This window comes from Condylura cristata, unplaced genomic scaffold (assembly GCF_000260355.1).
Source record: "Condylura cristata isolate star-nosed mole 26May11 unplaced genomic scaffold, ConCri1.0 scaffold00018, whole genome shotgun sequence".
Classification (NCBI taxonomy): Eukaryota; Metazoa; Chordata; class Mammalia; order Eulipotyphla; family Talpidae; genus Condylura; species Condylura cristata.
The window spans coordinates 21,930,313-21,945,630 of NW_004567119.1; the positions used below are offsets into that span (position 1 = coordinate 21,930,313).

A 15,318-nucleotide genomic window follows, 5' to 3' on the forward strand; every position below is an offset into this window, starting at 1 on the left:
TACAGGAGAAGTCTGCCGCGCCATGTGGGTCAGCGCCGTGGCTGGGATGAAGTCCTGTGGCAGTGGTGTGGATAGCTTAACAGAGCTAGAACTTAACCTCTTGCATCACCAGGGAGGCCCTACCCCCAATTTTTGTTTCCCTTCTCATTTAGTGTCTTCTCTTAATGCCTAATTTGCACCAGGCAGCACTTTTCTGTTTTCTAACACTGTAACTAAATACTGTTGTAGAATTTTATATAAGTAGAACCTTGCCTGTTCAAAATGCATTTGAGATATATTTCTCCATATCGTTACTTATGTCAATAGGTTGTTTCTGAGATTATTGTTGAATAGTAGTCCACAATTTGTATATCCAGTCACCTGCCGGTCAATTTTATATGTCAACTTGGCTGGGCTATCACACCCAAGTATTCAGTCAATCTAATGTAGGTGTGGATATGAAGGTATCTTTGTAGATAAGATTAAAATCTGTAAGTAGTTGTCCTTACGGAACGATTACCTGTGATAATGTGGATAGGCCTTATCTCACTAGTTGGAAAATCTTAAGAACAGAACTGAGGTTTCCCTGAAGTTCTGTGGACAGCAGCCTTAGCTCCTGTCAGCGAGCTTCCAGCCTGTTCTTCCTAAAGATCTGCCCTACAGATTTCAGACTTGCCTAGGCTGTCCCCAGAATTGGTACTAGCCTATTTCTTGTAATGCTACCCTGAGTGGTATACCTGTTGATGAACACTGGGGTGGTTTCCAGTTTTAGACTACTATGAATAAAATTGCTGGCAACATTTGAGAGTGAATCTTTGCATGGGTATATTAGTCTTGGGTAAACAGCTGGGAATGGAACTGCTGGAGAAGCATGTATTAAACTTTATGTGAAACTGAAAATCCATTTTGCAAATTGTTGTACCATTTTGCATTTCTGCCAGCAATGTGTGCAATCTGAGTTGCACTACTTGTTGGTCAGGACCTGACACTGTCCATCTTCTAGTGGGTGTACAGTGCTATCTCTTGTGTTTTTATTTCTTTGATGACAAGTGATGCTGAACATCTTTCAAGAGTTTATTGGTGATTTGTATATCTTTTTGTGCAAAAGTATGCTCAAATATTTTGTATTTTAAAATTGGGGTTATTTTGGGTTATTCTTATTGAGGCATAGGGGTTCTTTCTAGATCCTCATTTGTGTCAAATATATGCATTTCCAGTATTTTCCACTCCCATGTATGGCTTGATTTTTCATTTATAAAAGTGGTATCTTTTGAAGAACAGAAATTTTAAAACTTGATGAAGGCCAAGAAGTTTTTTCACTTATCACTCCTACCTTTGATGTCTAAAGAAATATTTGGGTAATCCAGAACATGAAGTTATCATAGAAGTCTTTTAGTTGTAACTTTTATTTTTACATGTATGATATTTGGAGCTAATTTTGTTAGTGTTAGGTGAGGGTTAAGGTTCATTTTTCTTTCCAATTCGTTCCTCAAGCACTAAAGTTACGTTGGCATTTTAGACAAAAGCAAATCAACCGTGTATGCTGATGAATTTCTAGACTTTAATTCTGTTCCATGGTTCTGCCCTGTAGTTCACTGTAGGAGAACTGACATCGTAATTTTGAGTTATTAAGTCCATGAACATGTTACAATTTCTCCATTTATTTAGGCCTTTAATTTTTCTTAGCTATGTTTTGTAGATTTTAGTGTGGCATGTATCTTGTAAGTTTATTCCTATGTATTTCTTGTTCTTGGATGCTACAGTGAATACTATATATTGAAAAATTTCATTTTCTAATTAATTTTTTGTACATATAAATGTTGATTTTTACATACCAACATTGTATTCTTTGATTTTGCTAAGTTGGCTTGTTAGTTTTAGGATTTTTTTTTTTTTGGCAGTCCAAATCATGTCTGTGATTCCTTCTTCCTTTGATCCACATGCCTATTATTTCTCCTTCTTGCCTTTTTGCTTTAGTTGACAGATAATGTTAAATAGAAGCAGTAGGAGTGGTCTTGTTTTTGATATTAAGGGAAACATTTCATCTTTCATCTTTAAGTATGTTGGTAGCAGGCTTCTCACTGGTATCTTTTAAGTTTAAGACTATTTCTTTCTGCTCCCAGTTTGCGAATATGGCTTTTGATGAAGGTGTTTATGATTAGGTCATGTGCCTTCTCTTTGTTGATATTTATCCTTGGTTTCTATGGTGAAATACATTCACGGATGTTTTAAAATGTTAAACTAACCTTATAGTCCTAGAATCCATCTCACTTGGTCATGAAGTATCAGGAGTTTTCAAAATTTTTTGTTGGATGTAGAACTTGGGGTGTAGGTCAGAAGTGGGGGATGTGAGAGGATTCATGAGACAGAGTGGGGAGCCTAACAGGCAGATCTACTGCGATACACTGCAAGAGGAGCAGCGGGGAGACAGGAGAGGTCTGCTGCGCATGTGGGTCAGCTCCTGGCCTCAGATAGAACTCAGGCAGTTCTGGTGGACAGTCATGGTGGTATCAGCTGAGACTTAACCCCTAGGCCACCACGCAGTCCCTGATGTATTACCCTTTGACTTTACTTTTGGATTTGGCTTTCTCATATTTTGTTATGGATATTAGACTATGTTCATGAGGGATAATGATCTATGACGTTTTCTCTTTTCATGTGTTAGGGAAATGCTTGTTTCCTAAATGATTAGAAACTTCTATTTTTTGAATTGTTGTGCAACTGGTATACTTCCATACGCATTTTTGACTTTTCAGGTGTTCTGCCAGCTAAAACAAAGAAATATCTCAAACCACAGTTTCACTCAGACTTACCACTGCCCTCAGCCCCAAGCTGCAACGTGCTTCCTTTCCCTAAAAGGGGAGGACACCTTCCAGGTTTCAGTGTTTTTCACTGTCTCCTTCCGAGTGACTCATTCAGCCGAGGCTCCAAGCGCCCGGGGGCTCCTTCTTACCTCGGGAGAGTACAGAGCCTCGCGACGGTCCCGGGCGGGCAGCCTGTCGCCCGTTGCACCGAGCTCTTCCCCGGGGCGCCCAAGCCCCTAACATAACCTTTGCGATTAGCACTGCAGACACCGGGTGAACTCGAACCTCTCCTAGGAACACGGTTCGGTGGGGGTCCCCAGGATAGCTGAAACCCATCTCGAGTCTCCCAAGGCGATGGGGTTGGGCAAAGCCGCCCACGCTCTCCGCAACAAGTCTTGACTGCGCCTGCGCACGGCGAAGTCCGGCTGCGCCCCCGCGCGAGGAGGGTGCGCGGTGGGCGCCCTTGGGCGCAGCCGCGGTGGGCCCGCAGGCACGCACCGACTCATTTCCGGGATGCGGCGCGCTCCGGCCGTCACCTTTTCCTTCCTTTGTAGGGTCTCGGGGCATGGCGTCAGAGGCGCTCGCTCTTTCCTTTTCTACCGACGCGTGTGACAGAGAAGAGTTTAACTCGCCCGAAGCAGGCAGCCGGAGCAGCAGGAGGGTCTTACTCCAGGGGCCCCACCTGTGCTAGCTCGCTGGCCGTCCTGTGCACACCCTCCCCGCACCCGACACATACCCATCCTTTCCATCCATCACCATCTTTTTGAGGCCTCAGCTCTGCAGTTTTGGTTGCTGAGGCTGGGATGGGCTACCTCAAGGTGACCATAGGGGAGGGCTTCGGAGAGAGGCTGAGGCTTGGTGTAGGGTCTTGAAAAGGTAGGTGGGTAAAGGGTCATGGAAGCTAAGAAAACAGGGTTCCACGAACTGGGAAAAGGCCCGACACAGGATGCCGAGGCAGTGATGGACTTCTGTAGTCTTTAAGATGACTTGCTTTTTCTGAGGTGCTGTTTGTAAATTCACCCATCTTTATTACTATAGGACTATATAGTGGCCACTCCACATAGGCAAATCTGTTGTCCACTTTTTATCCTAGTTGGTTGTCTTCAAAACCTTGACTCCAGATGTGCATATCTGCTTAATTTATAGCCTGATGGCAGCTGTTAGGAGCATCCTTCTCCCGACTCACGGTCCACTCCTTGGCAGCCTCAATAATTGGGAAGTTTGGGCCATATAGGTGATGCTTAAATCTATTTTGAATCATCAATCCTTGTAGGCATCACACAGAACTAAAGATGCAATTGTGTGGTGCTTGTGTAAGTACAGTTCATGAAGGCTCTGGACTTACTGACTCAGGCTCTTACACCAAGGAATGAAAATGCATTTGCCTGTGGATGGTTTTGTTTCCTTTTCTCTTGCTGATGGTCAAAATGTGCGCTGCTCAGTGGGTGTTGTTATAAATATTTAAAAAGCCACAAGGTTTTTTGAGGAAGGGCTTTTTGAACTCCATCCTGGAGTTCATCCTCCACTCTGATCATTAGCCTCCCATTGACTGGCAGCTAACTGACCCAATGCTCCTGTAACAGACCAAAGTGGGGGACTGATATATTTCAGGGTTCCAGGCTGCCGGACAGATTAATGGACCCAAAAAAACAAGCTGCTGTGGCAAGAATCTTAGATGTTATTTGACAGCCAGATGGCATTTGTTTAATAATGGTTGCTGAGAACATTTTTGTCCTTTCAAATTTATTTTTAAAATATTTAAACTAGGATTTTAAGTAGTTACAATCATTTACATTTCCAAGCCTTGTCATCACACTTACAGGTTTTTGCAGGTTCCCTGCAGTTCATCTTTCTTATCCTTTTTTGCTTTGGCATTTGGCACATTTGCAGTGTTAAGTGGCAACTTACATTTATGAGTCTAGCCAAAAATCTTAGGCAGGCGAGGCTGGCTGGTGGCAAGTAGGCTATGGAGAGGTTTTCTGGCTCTTGATTCAATTGCTGCTACCCCATGATCATGAATACTTTGGAAAGTGATTCATTTCTGCCCTTGATTACAATTTCATAAGGTACTAGGAGACTTCCACTTTTGGGAAAACAAGTCCTTAAGATAAGTTCCTATTTGCAGAAAATAAAAGTGTTATTTCTTAATAGCTTGTCACACGTCATTGGAAAATTAACTTGTGGCTGAAAATTATTCTTAAAATCTAAGATTGGACCCTGGGCCAAACCCTGTCTATTATCAGCCTGATCCTTAGAGTGCCAACAAATGGAGGCACATCATAGGATAATCTGCAGTAAAGACTCAGAAAACGTGGTCTAGATGCATTTGCCTCGATGACCACATTACCCAGGCAGCTTAGAAATAAACTCACATTTTAACAGCATAAACTTTTCTTGGGGAACCCCAACTTAACGGTTTTTCACATGTATTGAGTCATGTGACACCAGTGATAAATAACTAGGAAAACAAAGCTCTTTTGGGGCTGCTTCCAATTTTGGTGGTCAGTTCAGCAAGCACGGAGGTGGAGATTTTAACTGTGGCACTGAGAGGTGACCAGGCTGTGCCTAGGGCTCCACTGAGGAAACCGCTGTTTTGCTGACACTGTTTCTGTGGGAGGGGCCTGGAGTTTTGCTGACCATTAGAATCTTAAGTACATGTGAGAAAATTTTGTCTAATTACTACAAAATTAGAATTCCGGGTTACTGGAACATGTGACTGGAGTGTTTTGCATGTTAATGAAGTCACACCATCTTTCATTTTCATCAGGCTTAGAGATAGCTAAAATGAACAGTTGCATTCTAGCTATTAGAATACAATTTTTTGTCTTCAAAATAACCTGGGAACAAGGTGCCCTGAAGACTAGACAAGAGACAAAGCAGCAGTGTATCGAAATAATAAGTGGACAAGAGTGGCATTTTAGATCCTGTGATTCACAGGCTATAAATCTGCATTAAGGTACAGATAGCTGTCTGTGTATCTAATCTTTACAGCTCCAGACAGCAGTGTATAGTACACATGTTATACAGATCATATACGTATCAACCGAACCAATCATACTTTAAAGAAGCTGAGTCGGACTTAGTCCAATGAGAAACATGCTAATATGATAAGGTTGAGGGGTCCCAGTACTCCCCGCTGTCTTTTAAGACTGTTTTACACATGTTTGTGTGTTTAGGGAGACAAGTTGCTGCAGACACACAGACTTGACTGCTGAAACCATGTCAGTAGAAACCATTGAAGTTTATTGGCGGTCACAATGCTTACACTGTATGCAGCAAACACCCTTACAAGTCTATCCGCAACCTGATCACGCAAGAAAGAATTTACCACACAGTCGCCAGAGGAGAAGGAAAAAAAAAATCAACAGGTTTGTTTCTGGGGGTAGAGAAGAGAAATAAAAATAAAACCGAATTGATGAGTGTCCCATGGGCAATAGCTGAACTAGAGATGCGTACAACTAGCAGCAACGATTGTGGAAAAAGTACAAGGCAAATAGCTTTCTCCATAACTTTCCTCTGTAGGTTAATTTTTTTAAATATTCAAAACATTTATTATGGTTTTCATTTTATAAAAATGTATATTTTTAAAGGGCTAAGAGAATGTTAAATACTTCATGCTAGGCAGACCTTGTTATTAAGAACCCCTCCACTGCAGGAACTTCTTCCTGTTCATACATTCACGAGTGCAGGGCAATATATAAATATCCACACGCACACCTCCACACACACTGCCTCGAGGGCTGGGGAAGACTAAAAGTTATTGGCCACGCGTGCTGGGCCTCTGGTGGACTCATCCAAATTGCTCAACAGGAGAGCAACCGGCTCACCTCCTTCTCTCTGATCCCTACCTTTAGAGACCAAGAACCCTAAATCATAAAGTTACACCCGACTTTTAAAAGCAAGAGGCGTCTGTCTGAGGATGAGGGTAGCAAAGTGGGGAAAAGGATGAAGCTAAAACACCAAACTTCCAGCTGGAGTTTTCCGTCACCGTAAGAGGCCAGGGGACCAGGGCAGCATCTGTGGTTGGAAGGGGCGGGTGGTGCTCCTCATGGCTTAGAGTTCCTAATAACAAGGGTAATACAGTAACAGGAAGTGGTAGTTTTGGGGGCAAGGAACGGGCAATAAGAAAAAATATACATTTGGAATTTTTACTTTTTTTTTTTTGCCTCTCTACACTGTGTCACTAAATATATCTCTGCACGTTCACACATCCTCGTCCAGTAAAGCTTCAGGCCACCAGAATACACATTTTTTCCTCACTCGCATACACAACCCCTCACATCAGCATTGGTGCACTAGACTCTGTAAAAATTTTTCAGTCACACTTTGTTTTTAAACTTGAGTCAATATAAACCTTGTTCAAAATGTTATGAAAAAATGTACATGTTTATACAAGGCAGGTTGTGGCAGGACACTGGGGTTCTCCCCATGAGGGTGGCCCCAGGAGGGGGGCTGGAGTCTCACACATTTGTGTCTTTATCTCCTCCCACCACCCTTCCCACCCAATCCCCTAGGAACCAGCAGCGCCCTGCCCCCTAGTGAGTGAACTCTCACCCTTTAACCTGGGAAAGCAGCTAGGTGACTTTTGCCATTTCCCCCACATCCCTGGAGGAGGGAGTCTGGATCAGCCAGGCCCTCTCCCCTGTAATTGTTCGCCCCTCTGGGCCAGACCGAGGGACGCTGCTCTGTACAGGTAGAGTCCAAGGAGGTGTCAGCTCATCATGTCATTGCTATTCACGCCGTAAGTGGAGTTCTTCATTGAGTCGTTGACTTCTCGACGGAATGCTGACAGGTTCTGGGTGAACCTGCGGAGAGGATGCATGTGGATGGGGAAGGCCTTTGCCTACAACAGTTCTGGCGGGGCAGTGGGTACCGCAAGTGAACATCTGAACCGTGGTCTCAGTCTTAGGACTGAGGGAAGTTAAGGCTAGTGTGCATCCCTCTGTAACTGACAAGTGCACGGCAGTCCTCTAGATCTGGTCACATTTGGGGCTCTGGGGTGTTGGCCACCTCAGGTTCATGACAAGTGGGAAGTAATCTCACAAATGCAGACAGAGAGAATGCAGTGGTTCTGATTTGTGAACAGAGACTGTGCAGTGGGGCTGTGCAGTGTGCTCGCTACTAGCCACAGCTAGCTGCTGAGGGACTGAACCTAACAGATCAAGTAATTTAGTTCCCCAGTTAGTTGCCATATTTTAAATTAAGTAAAATCTGAAATCTGAGAAAAACCTGTCATTCAATTTAGTTATTAAAAAAATCAGTATATTTGGAACAACTTGAGTATGGGACTCTACTTTGTCAACTCCAAATTGTATGAAGTCTAATCTAAATTGATGATTTCCAGTGGAAATTTAGCATGAGTCAAGAGGCTGCTAGCTGCTGAAGACTTACCAAAGCAAAGTGATAAAAGTCTCTTTAAAATGCCAATTACATAAAAAAACAAAAAACCAACAACAACAAAAAACAATTTGACATGATAGCATGGGACACACTGGATTAAGTAAAAGTAACTGCCCACTACTCCTGGCAGGGCCTTCCACACTCACCTGTCTCTGTTTTTCGTAAGAAGATTCCGCTCAATGCCTTCCATTAGGTTTTCGAAACAAAGATGCATAGCCTGCTGCTTCTCTGGTGGCTGGCTATTCACGATACTGTTCCTTAGGTCAGAAAAATACTGTGGGGCAAGGAGTGAGTGAGACAAGGTAAGAGAGATGGAGACAGCCGTCACCCCGTCCTCATAGCTGAAGCAATGCTCTCTGCAAGTGGAGTAGCTAGTCACGTGGACCGCAGCCTGCGGGGTGGTGACATGGCTCCCCCGGCTGAGAATTTCGCGTGCAGCCCTTCAGCATCGCAGAGCACGCGCTGGTCTTTAGCTGCTAACCCTCCTGTACAATTCCTCCTCCTCTGACTTCTACGGGGCCAGGGCAACACGTGGGCCACTTTCCCTGCTTCCCACGCGGGGTGTTCCCATGAGCGCTGCACTTTCCAGTGCCTGGAAAGTGACGGCCGAGTGTGTGCCTACCTGCCACTGCCAGGCTCTGGGTGGCAAGGAGCTGGCTCTCACCTTTTCATTAAGTAATATCAAGCCAAGCAGGGGCCGGGACATAGACCACTGATTCCTACAGTCTTCAAAGATGATGATGTTCAGCACCGTTGACAGCATCTGGAAATAAGACGTTTGTTAGGTTCAAAGGCCTTTTCTAGTTAGAGTAAATCACACAAATACTTTTGGAGCTTCATCTTAACTCTTTATTACAAGGTAATAATTTTTTTCTAAGATAGTTCTTTTCCTGCCCCTTAGATTTGTTTGCTCCTTTATTTAAAAATGGACCTTCTCAGTTCACCCTGATTTTTGTAGAGGACAGAATGGGCCAAGCAAACAATTCTAGTAGGCAGAGACACTTTATGCTACAGACTCCAGGTACTTGTTTTAGAAGAGACAGCTTTGTAACATTTTGGGGCTGTGATGGGAATGACTCATGTCATAGCTTCCTTTTCAAGAGGATCATGTAGACAGTGGTGTAGGCTGGTTAAAATACTACTGACTAAATTACTATTGATCTGATCAATCCCATTTCCTTATCTGTTTTTTAGCTCATATATTTCTGCAAATCTTGGTTTTGAAAAGATGTTACAAAGAAAACTGATGGTGAGCATATGGTTTGATCTCTCTGTTTCGACTGCTCTTTAAATTCTTGTTCCCATTTTGTGGCTAGGATTACAGGCTTTATGGCGGGATGCACCTAGCTCATGCTCCATTTATGGCAATGGGCGAGCATTCACTGTCATGGAAGGAGGACAATGCTACTGGGGTAGGCCTCAGGCATAGAGGCCAGTGTGACACTCAGAATGACCACTGAGGATCTGGATTTTTCAGATTTTCTATATCTAAAGACCACCCAGCAAACTCAGAATCCACTGCAATCTGAAAACATAAACTCCACTTGGCAGCGTTACTCTGGTGAGATGCCAGGCAGACTTAGCATCTTGCTAAGAACCTTGCAGAGAGGTTCTTCCCACACTGCCTCCTGACCTTAGGCTGCTTACCTGCTGGATCATCTCTGGATGCTGCTGCATGATATGCAGAAAGCGGTCGCTCTCTTGGTTCAGCGGTGTTGTCCTCTTCTTGGTGCTACGTGACAGCTGCTTGAAGAGGTATGTTACAATGTGGTCCAGACAGGAGCAGCAGCCTGTGCACACCATGGTGTCTGCCAGAAAGGGGCAAGGACGGAACACAGCAGATACTGAGTTGCTGATGGTGATCTGGGCAAACATGGGCAGCTCTCAGCTGAAATCCCGTAGGAGGTTGGCCAGTTCAGCCAAAAGTGGCTGCTCGGGACACTTCCTATTACCTCTCACCCTCATCATCTAGCAAAGTTCAATCCTAAGTTTGAAAGTATGTCAGACAATAATACAAACTATACTTAAATTACTGACTTTTACTTCATGAAAAAGGTTTACATATAGCAAGTCCTTCTACTGTACTAAGAACTTTGTGGGACTCCTCAGCTGCCCAGGGGTTAAGACTTAGCACTATCACTGCTGTGGCCTGAGCTCAATCTCTGGCCAGGGAGTTAATGCACACATGGCGCAGCAGACCTCTCCTGACCCGCCCGCTGCTCCCCTCAGCAGTGTATTTCAGTTGATTTGTTCTGCTTCCCACTCTGTCTTGGGTGAATCCTCTCACCCACCACACCTCTGGCCTGTACCCCAGTTTATGCAACAATAAAATAAATTAAAAAACAAAACAAGTCATCATTATTAATACTTCTAATTTACTCCCCAAAGAACTCCAGGAGGTAGCTGTTTCATTTTGCCAAAGAAGAAACCAAGGCTTGGATAAATTAGATGACCTGGTTCAAGATCACCCACTAGTAACTGATTAACTAGTACTGTATTTTAATTGAGGGTTAGAATCCAAGAAGTCTATGATGTGAGCTTACATTCTGAATTACCTGAAGGATGGCATGAGTGTATTAATATGCCAGGTCAGTATGGCCCATCAACACTGACATTTGACTAGAGCGGGGCACTGTATTCTTTATCCAGAGCATTTCAGGGAAGGCTAAGTGAGGAGGGGACCCACTTCTGCATTTTCCAAGGGATCTGTAGCATGGCCTGTGCACACAACTCTGACTGGGTAAGACAAGGTACAGGGCAGAGGCCAGGGGATGAAACCTTGGAAGAGTTAAACTGTTTTGTTTCTGCTTATGTAGTGGTCCTGCTATTTTTAAGAAGCTATCAAGGAGCCTTCCAAAGCAGGGCCTGATACCCTGGCTGGATTGTCCCAGATATTGTTTCATAACCTGATGTTAGTAAATACATATCAAAGAAGTGGCAGAGAAGTGTAGATGACAGTGGACAATTCAAAAGTCATTCTATATGCATTTACTGTATATCACGAGTATTTTGCAGTTGACTTAATCTTCCTATTTATGTTTTGCTCAGTCTAATACAGTGTTTTATTTTCTGAACATGTGTATACCTACTAGGATTGCAGGAAGGCAGCCTAACAACAAAATGTTTGACAGGAACCATCTGGAGTAGGATGAAAAAACTTTGGGAGCTAACTGTATAAAATCTTTCCATAGCTGCCACAGTACTCAGAATAGAATCCAAACACCCTAACATGGCATAAGGTCTCTGTCTGTGCTGTTTAGATTTGCCCCTATTTCTCTTTCTAGCTTTACTTCATTTTTCTCCGATTCCTCTGCAAAGCATGCCAGTCATCTAGATTTCCCTATTCTTTCTTACCTCTAAGTGCCAGTACCTGTTAGGCAGCCCTCTGCCCCAAACCCTAACACCCCGTTACTTCTATATGTGAACAGGCAGTTGTCTGTGAGTCTGTTTAATACACCACATAAAAGCTCAAGGACAGGGAATCAGGGTGTTGTTAATACTATGCCTTTTTCGTTAGTGCAGTGACTGCCAGTCTTCAGGAGGGATCAGTAAGTAATGCAGGGTCAGAATGTACCCATGAGTTGCATACCCTGTTGTGAGGGCCAACTCCCCAAAGCAACAGTCCTTTTGGATTCGAGGGCATGAGTCTCCCTTTCTGAAAAGTGGTTAAAACCAACCCGCTCATCCAGGTACCTACCAAGTGCTGTAAGTCCTTCAGAAATGGAAGAGAGAATATACATGATGACATGAGGTTCCAGGCTTGCAATAAAGTTCATGTGGTCCTGAGTCAGGACTTCCAGTAGTGAGTAGTATGACTGGCTGAGTTTGGGGTAGTCCTGTGGGAGGAGGTTGAAAACCACCTTACTCATTGTGTACTTTGGCATGTGGGACGCAAGACCTTAAAGAGCTTAGTTCCCATCAGCTGGGAAGACCCACTTATAGCAGATGGGAACTGATTCCAGCCCTCCAGGGAAACATTCAACCATGATCTCAGATCAGTGACGCTTAAGGCTTACCAGGAGATCACTGTGGGGAATAGAGAGCAGCAACTTGATGAAGGTCTGCAGAGCATTGTCCAGGGCATCATCTCCATAGAGACGGAAGACTCCAAAATTGACATAACTCCCACTGAGAGCAGCCTTCAGCATGGAGAAGCAGATGGAGATGCCCTTGAGCTTCAGTGCGTACACCTGATCCTTTGGGAGCTCTCCCAGGGTCAGGATGCGATTGCCTGAGTAGAGATGTGATACTTCAATGTATTTTTAACCGCATTACACTTGGTAGCTTATATACCACTAGCCCTCCTCCTTGGAGTCAAAGGTCCTCAGTGCCGGCTGACACAGTGATACAAATATATGAGGAACACAGCATGCCCTGGCAGTGCTGGCCTGAGATCTCACACTGCATATGGGATGGTAAATGAGTTGGTGTCTACTTCCAGGGCTATGTTCCTTTAAAGCACTTACCATACATTGTTATCATCTTGCTGGTTTCTCTAAAAAGTAAGATTCCATTGGGGGATGAGACATCAAACTGAAGTCGTTGTGATCTGAGCAGAGAACAGAAAAGGAAAAAAGTGAGAGGCATGCTGCTGGAAGATGACGTTTCATCAGGCTCTTATTTGATTATCTTGGGCGATTTCTTTTTGCATGGAGGTATGCAGATTACCTATCCTAATGTGAGATCATCAGGCAGAGCAAAGCCATTTAACCAATGATAAAGTTTGTATTTGAAGAGTATCATGCTAGATTCAAGTTCTGCTGCTCAAATTAAAAACATTTAAAAGAAAAAAAAATGAAGTAACAAGTGAAACTATTTTCTTAAAATTCTCAACTTTATTTGACTAAAGTTAGCTTCTTCCACAATTACCTCTTGGTATTAACTCACAGTCCTTCAGCCACTAATCATAGTTCCCACTGCATCTTCTGTGGTATCTGAGGGGGAGCCTAAGCAGAATTACTTAAGAAGATGACAGAGTGCCTCGGAGCATGACACATCAGGCAGGGAAGGAAAACTGTTAAACCCAAGTTCTACATTTTGACTGTTCCCTAGACCAAAGCACATCTTCTTTGATTTGCTTCACACCTTTTAAAGAGCTTTATTCTCTCTAGTTGGTAAGGCCTCAAATCCAGGATCCTTCTGGAATCTTCTTTCCCACCCTTTCCACGTTGGATCCATCAAGATGTACCTTTATAGAGTGCTCCAAACCCATCCACTCCCATATGGTCTTTCTGTTTCCACTCTGGTTCCCTACAGTCCTGTCCTCAGTAGAAGCTCCTCGCTAGAGTATTTCAACCCCTTGCTTCAAACAACTCAGCAGCTTCTATTGCAATAAGTACCCACCCTTGGTTCTTCACGAGTGTTTTGCTAAGTTGCTACTCAACCCCTGGTCCTTCACAGCCCTTCCTTGGCCAGCCAGCAAAATCTTTGGGGGTGTTCAAGGCTCAGCAAGCTCACCCCAGCTCAACAGTCTTGAAGTTGCTTTCTCTGTTTAAGACATTCTTTCCTCTTCTCTATGCAGGGCTGCCAGGGTCATTCAGATTCCAATATCACCTCTGAGAAGTGATTTCTGATCCTCCCTCCCTCTAATTCCCTTCTATTATCATGTTTCATTGTTCTGACAGCACTGACCTCTGAATATCACCCAATCTAGCTCTACTACCTTCCCCCTATAATGTAACACCTAAAAGGGCAGTGCTTCAATCTGGCACAATTGCTGTGACAGTGCCTGGCAAGTTAAACTTTTACTGACCAAGCTGTACCTGGTAAGAAAGGGTGTTCCAGTGTACCCCAACCCCTTTCGATCGTGTCTATGAAATATAAGTTATGAAATGTAACGTGGCATATGACTGATGTGAACCTTTACATATGTGGGCAGTGAAATCAGAATCCTGATCGCCAAGTTCATGTCTCCTAAGATAGGTATCTTGAGACTTTTTAAATTGACTTGTTTCCTACAAGCAACTGCAGCTTTGCAGGTTTGTTTGCTTTCAAACAAATAAGCACACATACAAACTTTTAGAGGCTTTCAAATTTTGATAGTAGCAAACCTTACTAACTTCTGCACAAAATAATCTGTCCAAGACACTTGATTAAGCACATTTTCTTAGACAAAGGAACAAGTGTGCCTACCTATTATACTTACCTGTTATGAACCAATTCAGCCATCAGCTTGAGCACAGGTGTGGTACAGGCTGGATCATGGTACCACAGTTCAATTGCTCGCTGGAGAATTGGCATGTAGGATGGATATCTGTACATGAAAAGCTAAGGAAGAACTCAATCCAGAAAGGGACACAATTTAAGATAATTTCTGAGTCAAGCACAACTAGTTTTCTAATTTCTCCTGTTTGCTTGTCTCAGTCTAACCAAAATATGTGATTATGTGTCCTATAACTTGTAACAGGCATCTAATAACACACTGAAGAGCAGAACACATCTCATATTATTATCTTTTTACCAATTCTGTAATATGATAGGGACTCAGCTATTTCCATCATATAACTATCAGAGAAACAGAAGCATTTAAAGAATTGAAATGGTTATGAAGTCAATATGGTTAGATTTCCAAATTTCAAACAAAGCTGTCTTCTTTTCTTATAGACTGAAATATCTTATTTGGTTAAGCATAATAAAATTCATATGCAACAGCTCCACAAGCACAAATATATGGAACCCAAAAGAGAAACTGGGAAACTATTGCATCCATAGCACAATCTCAGTGATCACAGACAACACTGTCTTTAGACGACTAAGGCATGACAGCTGACAGGTCATAGGGCAGGTTTTGTGGATACTTCTTTACCTTCTCTGCCCCTCCACACCTTCCCACCTCGTCCTCCTCCCATGACTCCAAACACCCACTTAGCTCCAGGTAAGGCTTACTATGTATGCTCCTAGTTTGTGTTAGGATACATCCATTCAAATAGCATCATGAAGCTGGTCTTGGCATTGAAGGCGAAAGCTATCCCTCTCAGGTCTCTTACTAGACCAACTAGAGTTCGCTATAGTAAAAGGCAAAAATATGTTAACATAGATGAAAAGTCAAAGCTATAAACATCTGATGGGGTTATCACATATCTGTAATCAAATTCTCCATTCATTTAAAAGATACTCTATCCCAAGTATTTTGCTA

At 43.3% G+C, this 15,318-nt stretch overlaps 2 protein-coding genes across 3 annotated transcripts in view; both read right to left on the bottom strand.

Annotated features, from left to right (window-relative positions):
- Positions 1 to 2,979, bottom strand: part of NPM2 (nucleophosmin/nucleoplasmin 2) — an 18,577-nt gene extending 15,598 nt beyond the window's left edge. The window contains exon 1 of the mRNA XM_004685421.2: positions 2,933 to 2,979. The gene's annotated coding sequence lies outside the window, so the exon portion shown is untranslated. The remainder of the gene's footprint in view (positions 1 to 2,932) is intronic.
- A 3,026-nt stretch (positions 2,980 to 6,005) lies between these two features.
- The window catches only part of XPO7 (exportin 7), a 72,247-nt gene continuing 62,934 nt past the window's right edge, over positions 6,006 to 15,318 (bottom strand). For both annotated transcript variants that reach the window (XM_004685422.1, XM_012726933.1), the window contains exons 20-28: positions 15,099 to 15,187; positions 14,329 to 14,436; positions 12,650 to 12,732; positions 12,200 to 12,414; positions 11,881 to 12,019; positions 9,831 to 9,991; positions 8,848 to 8,946; positions 8,330 to 8,457; positions 6,006 to 7,588 (exon numbers count right to left, since the gene is read on the bottom strand). In XM_004685422.1, coding sequence (XP_004685479.1) covers positions 7,495 to 7,588; positions 8,330 to 8,457; positions 8,848 to 8,946; positions 9,831 to 9,991; positions 11,881 to 12,019; positions 12,200 to 12,414; positions 12,650 to 12,732; positions 14,329 to 14,436; positions 15,099 to 15,187 — 1,116 coding nt within the window. In that variant the 3' untranslated portion in view covers positions 6,006 to 7,494. The remainder of the gene's footprint in view (positions 7,589 to 8,329; positions 8,458 to 8,847; positions 8,947 to 9,830; positions 9,992 to 11,880; positions 12,020 to 12,199; positions 12,415 to 12,649; positions 12,733 to 14,328; positions 14,437 to 15,098; positions 15,188 to 15,318) is intronic.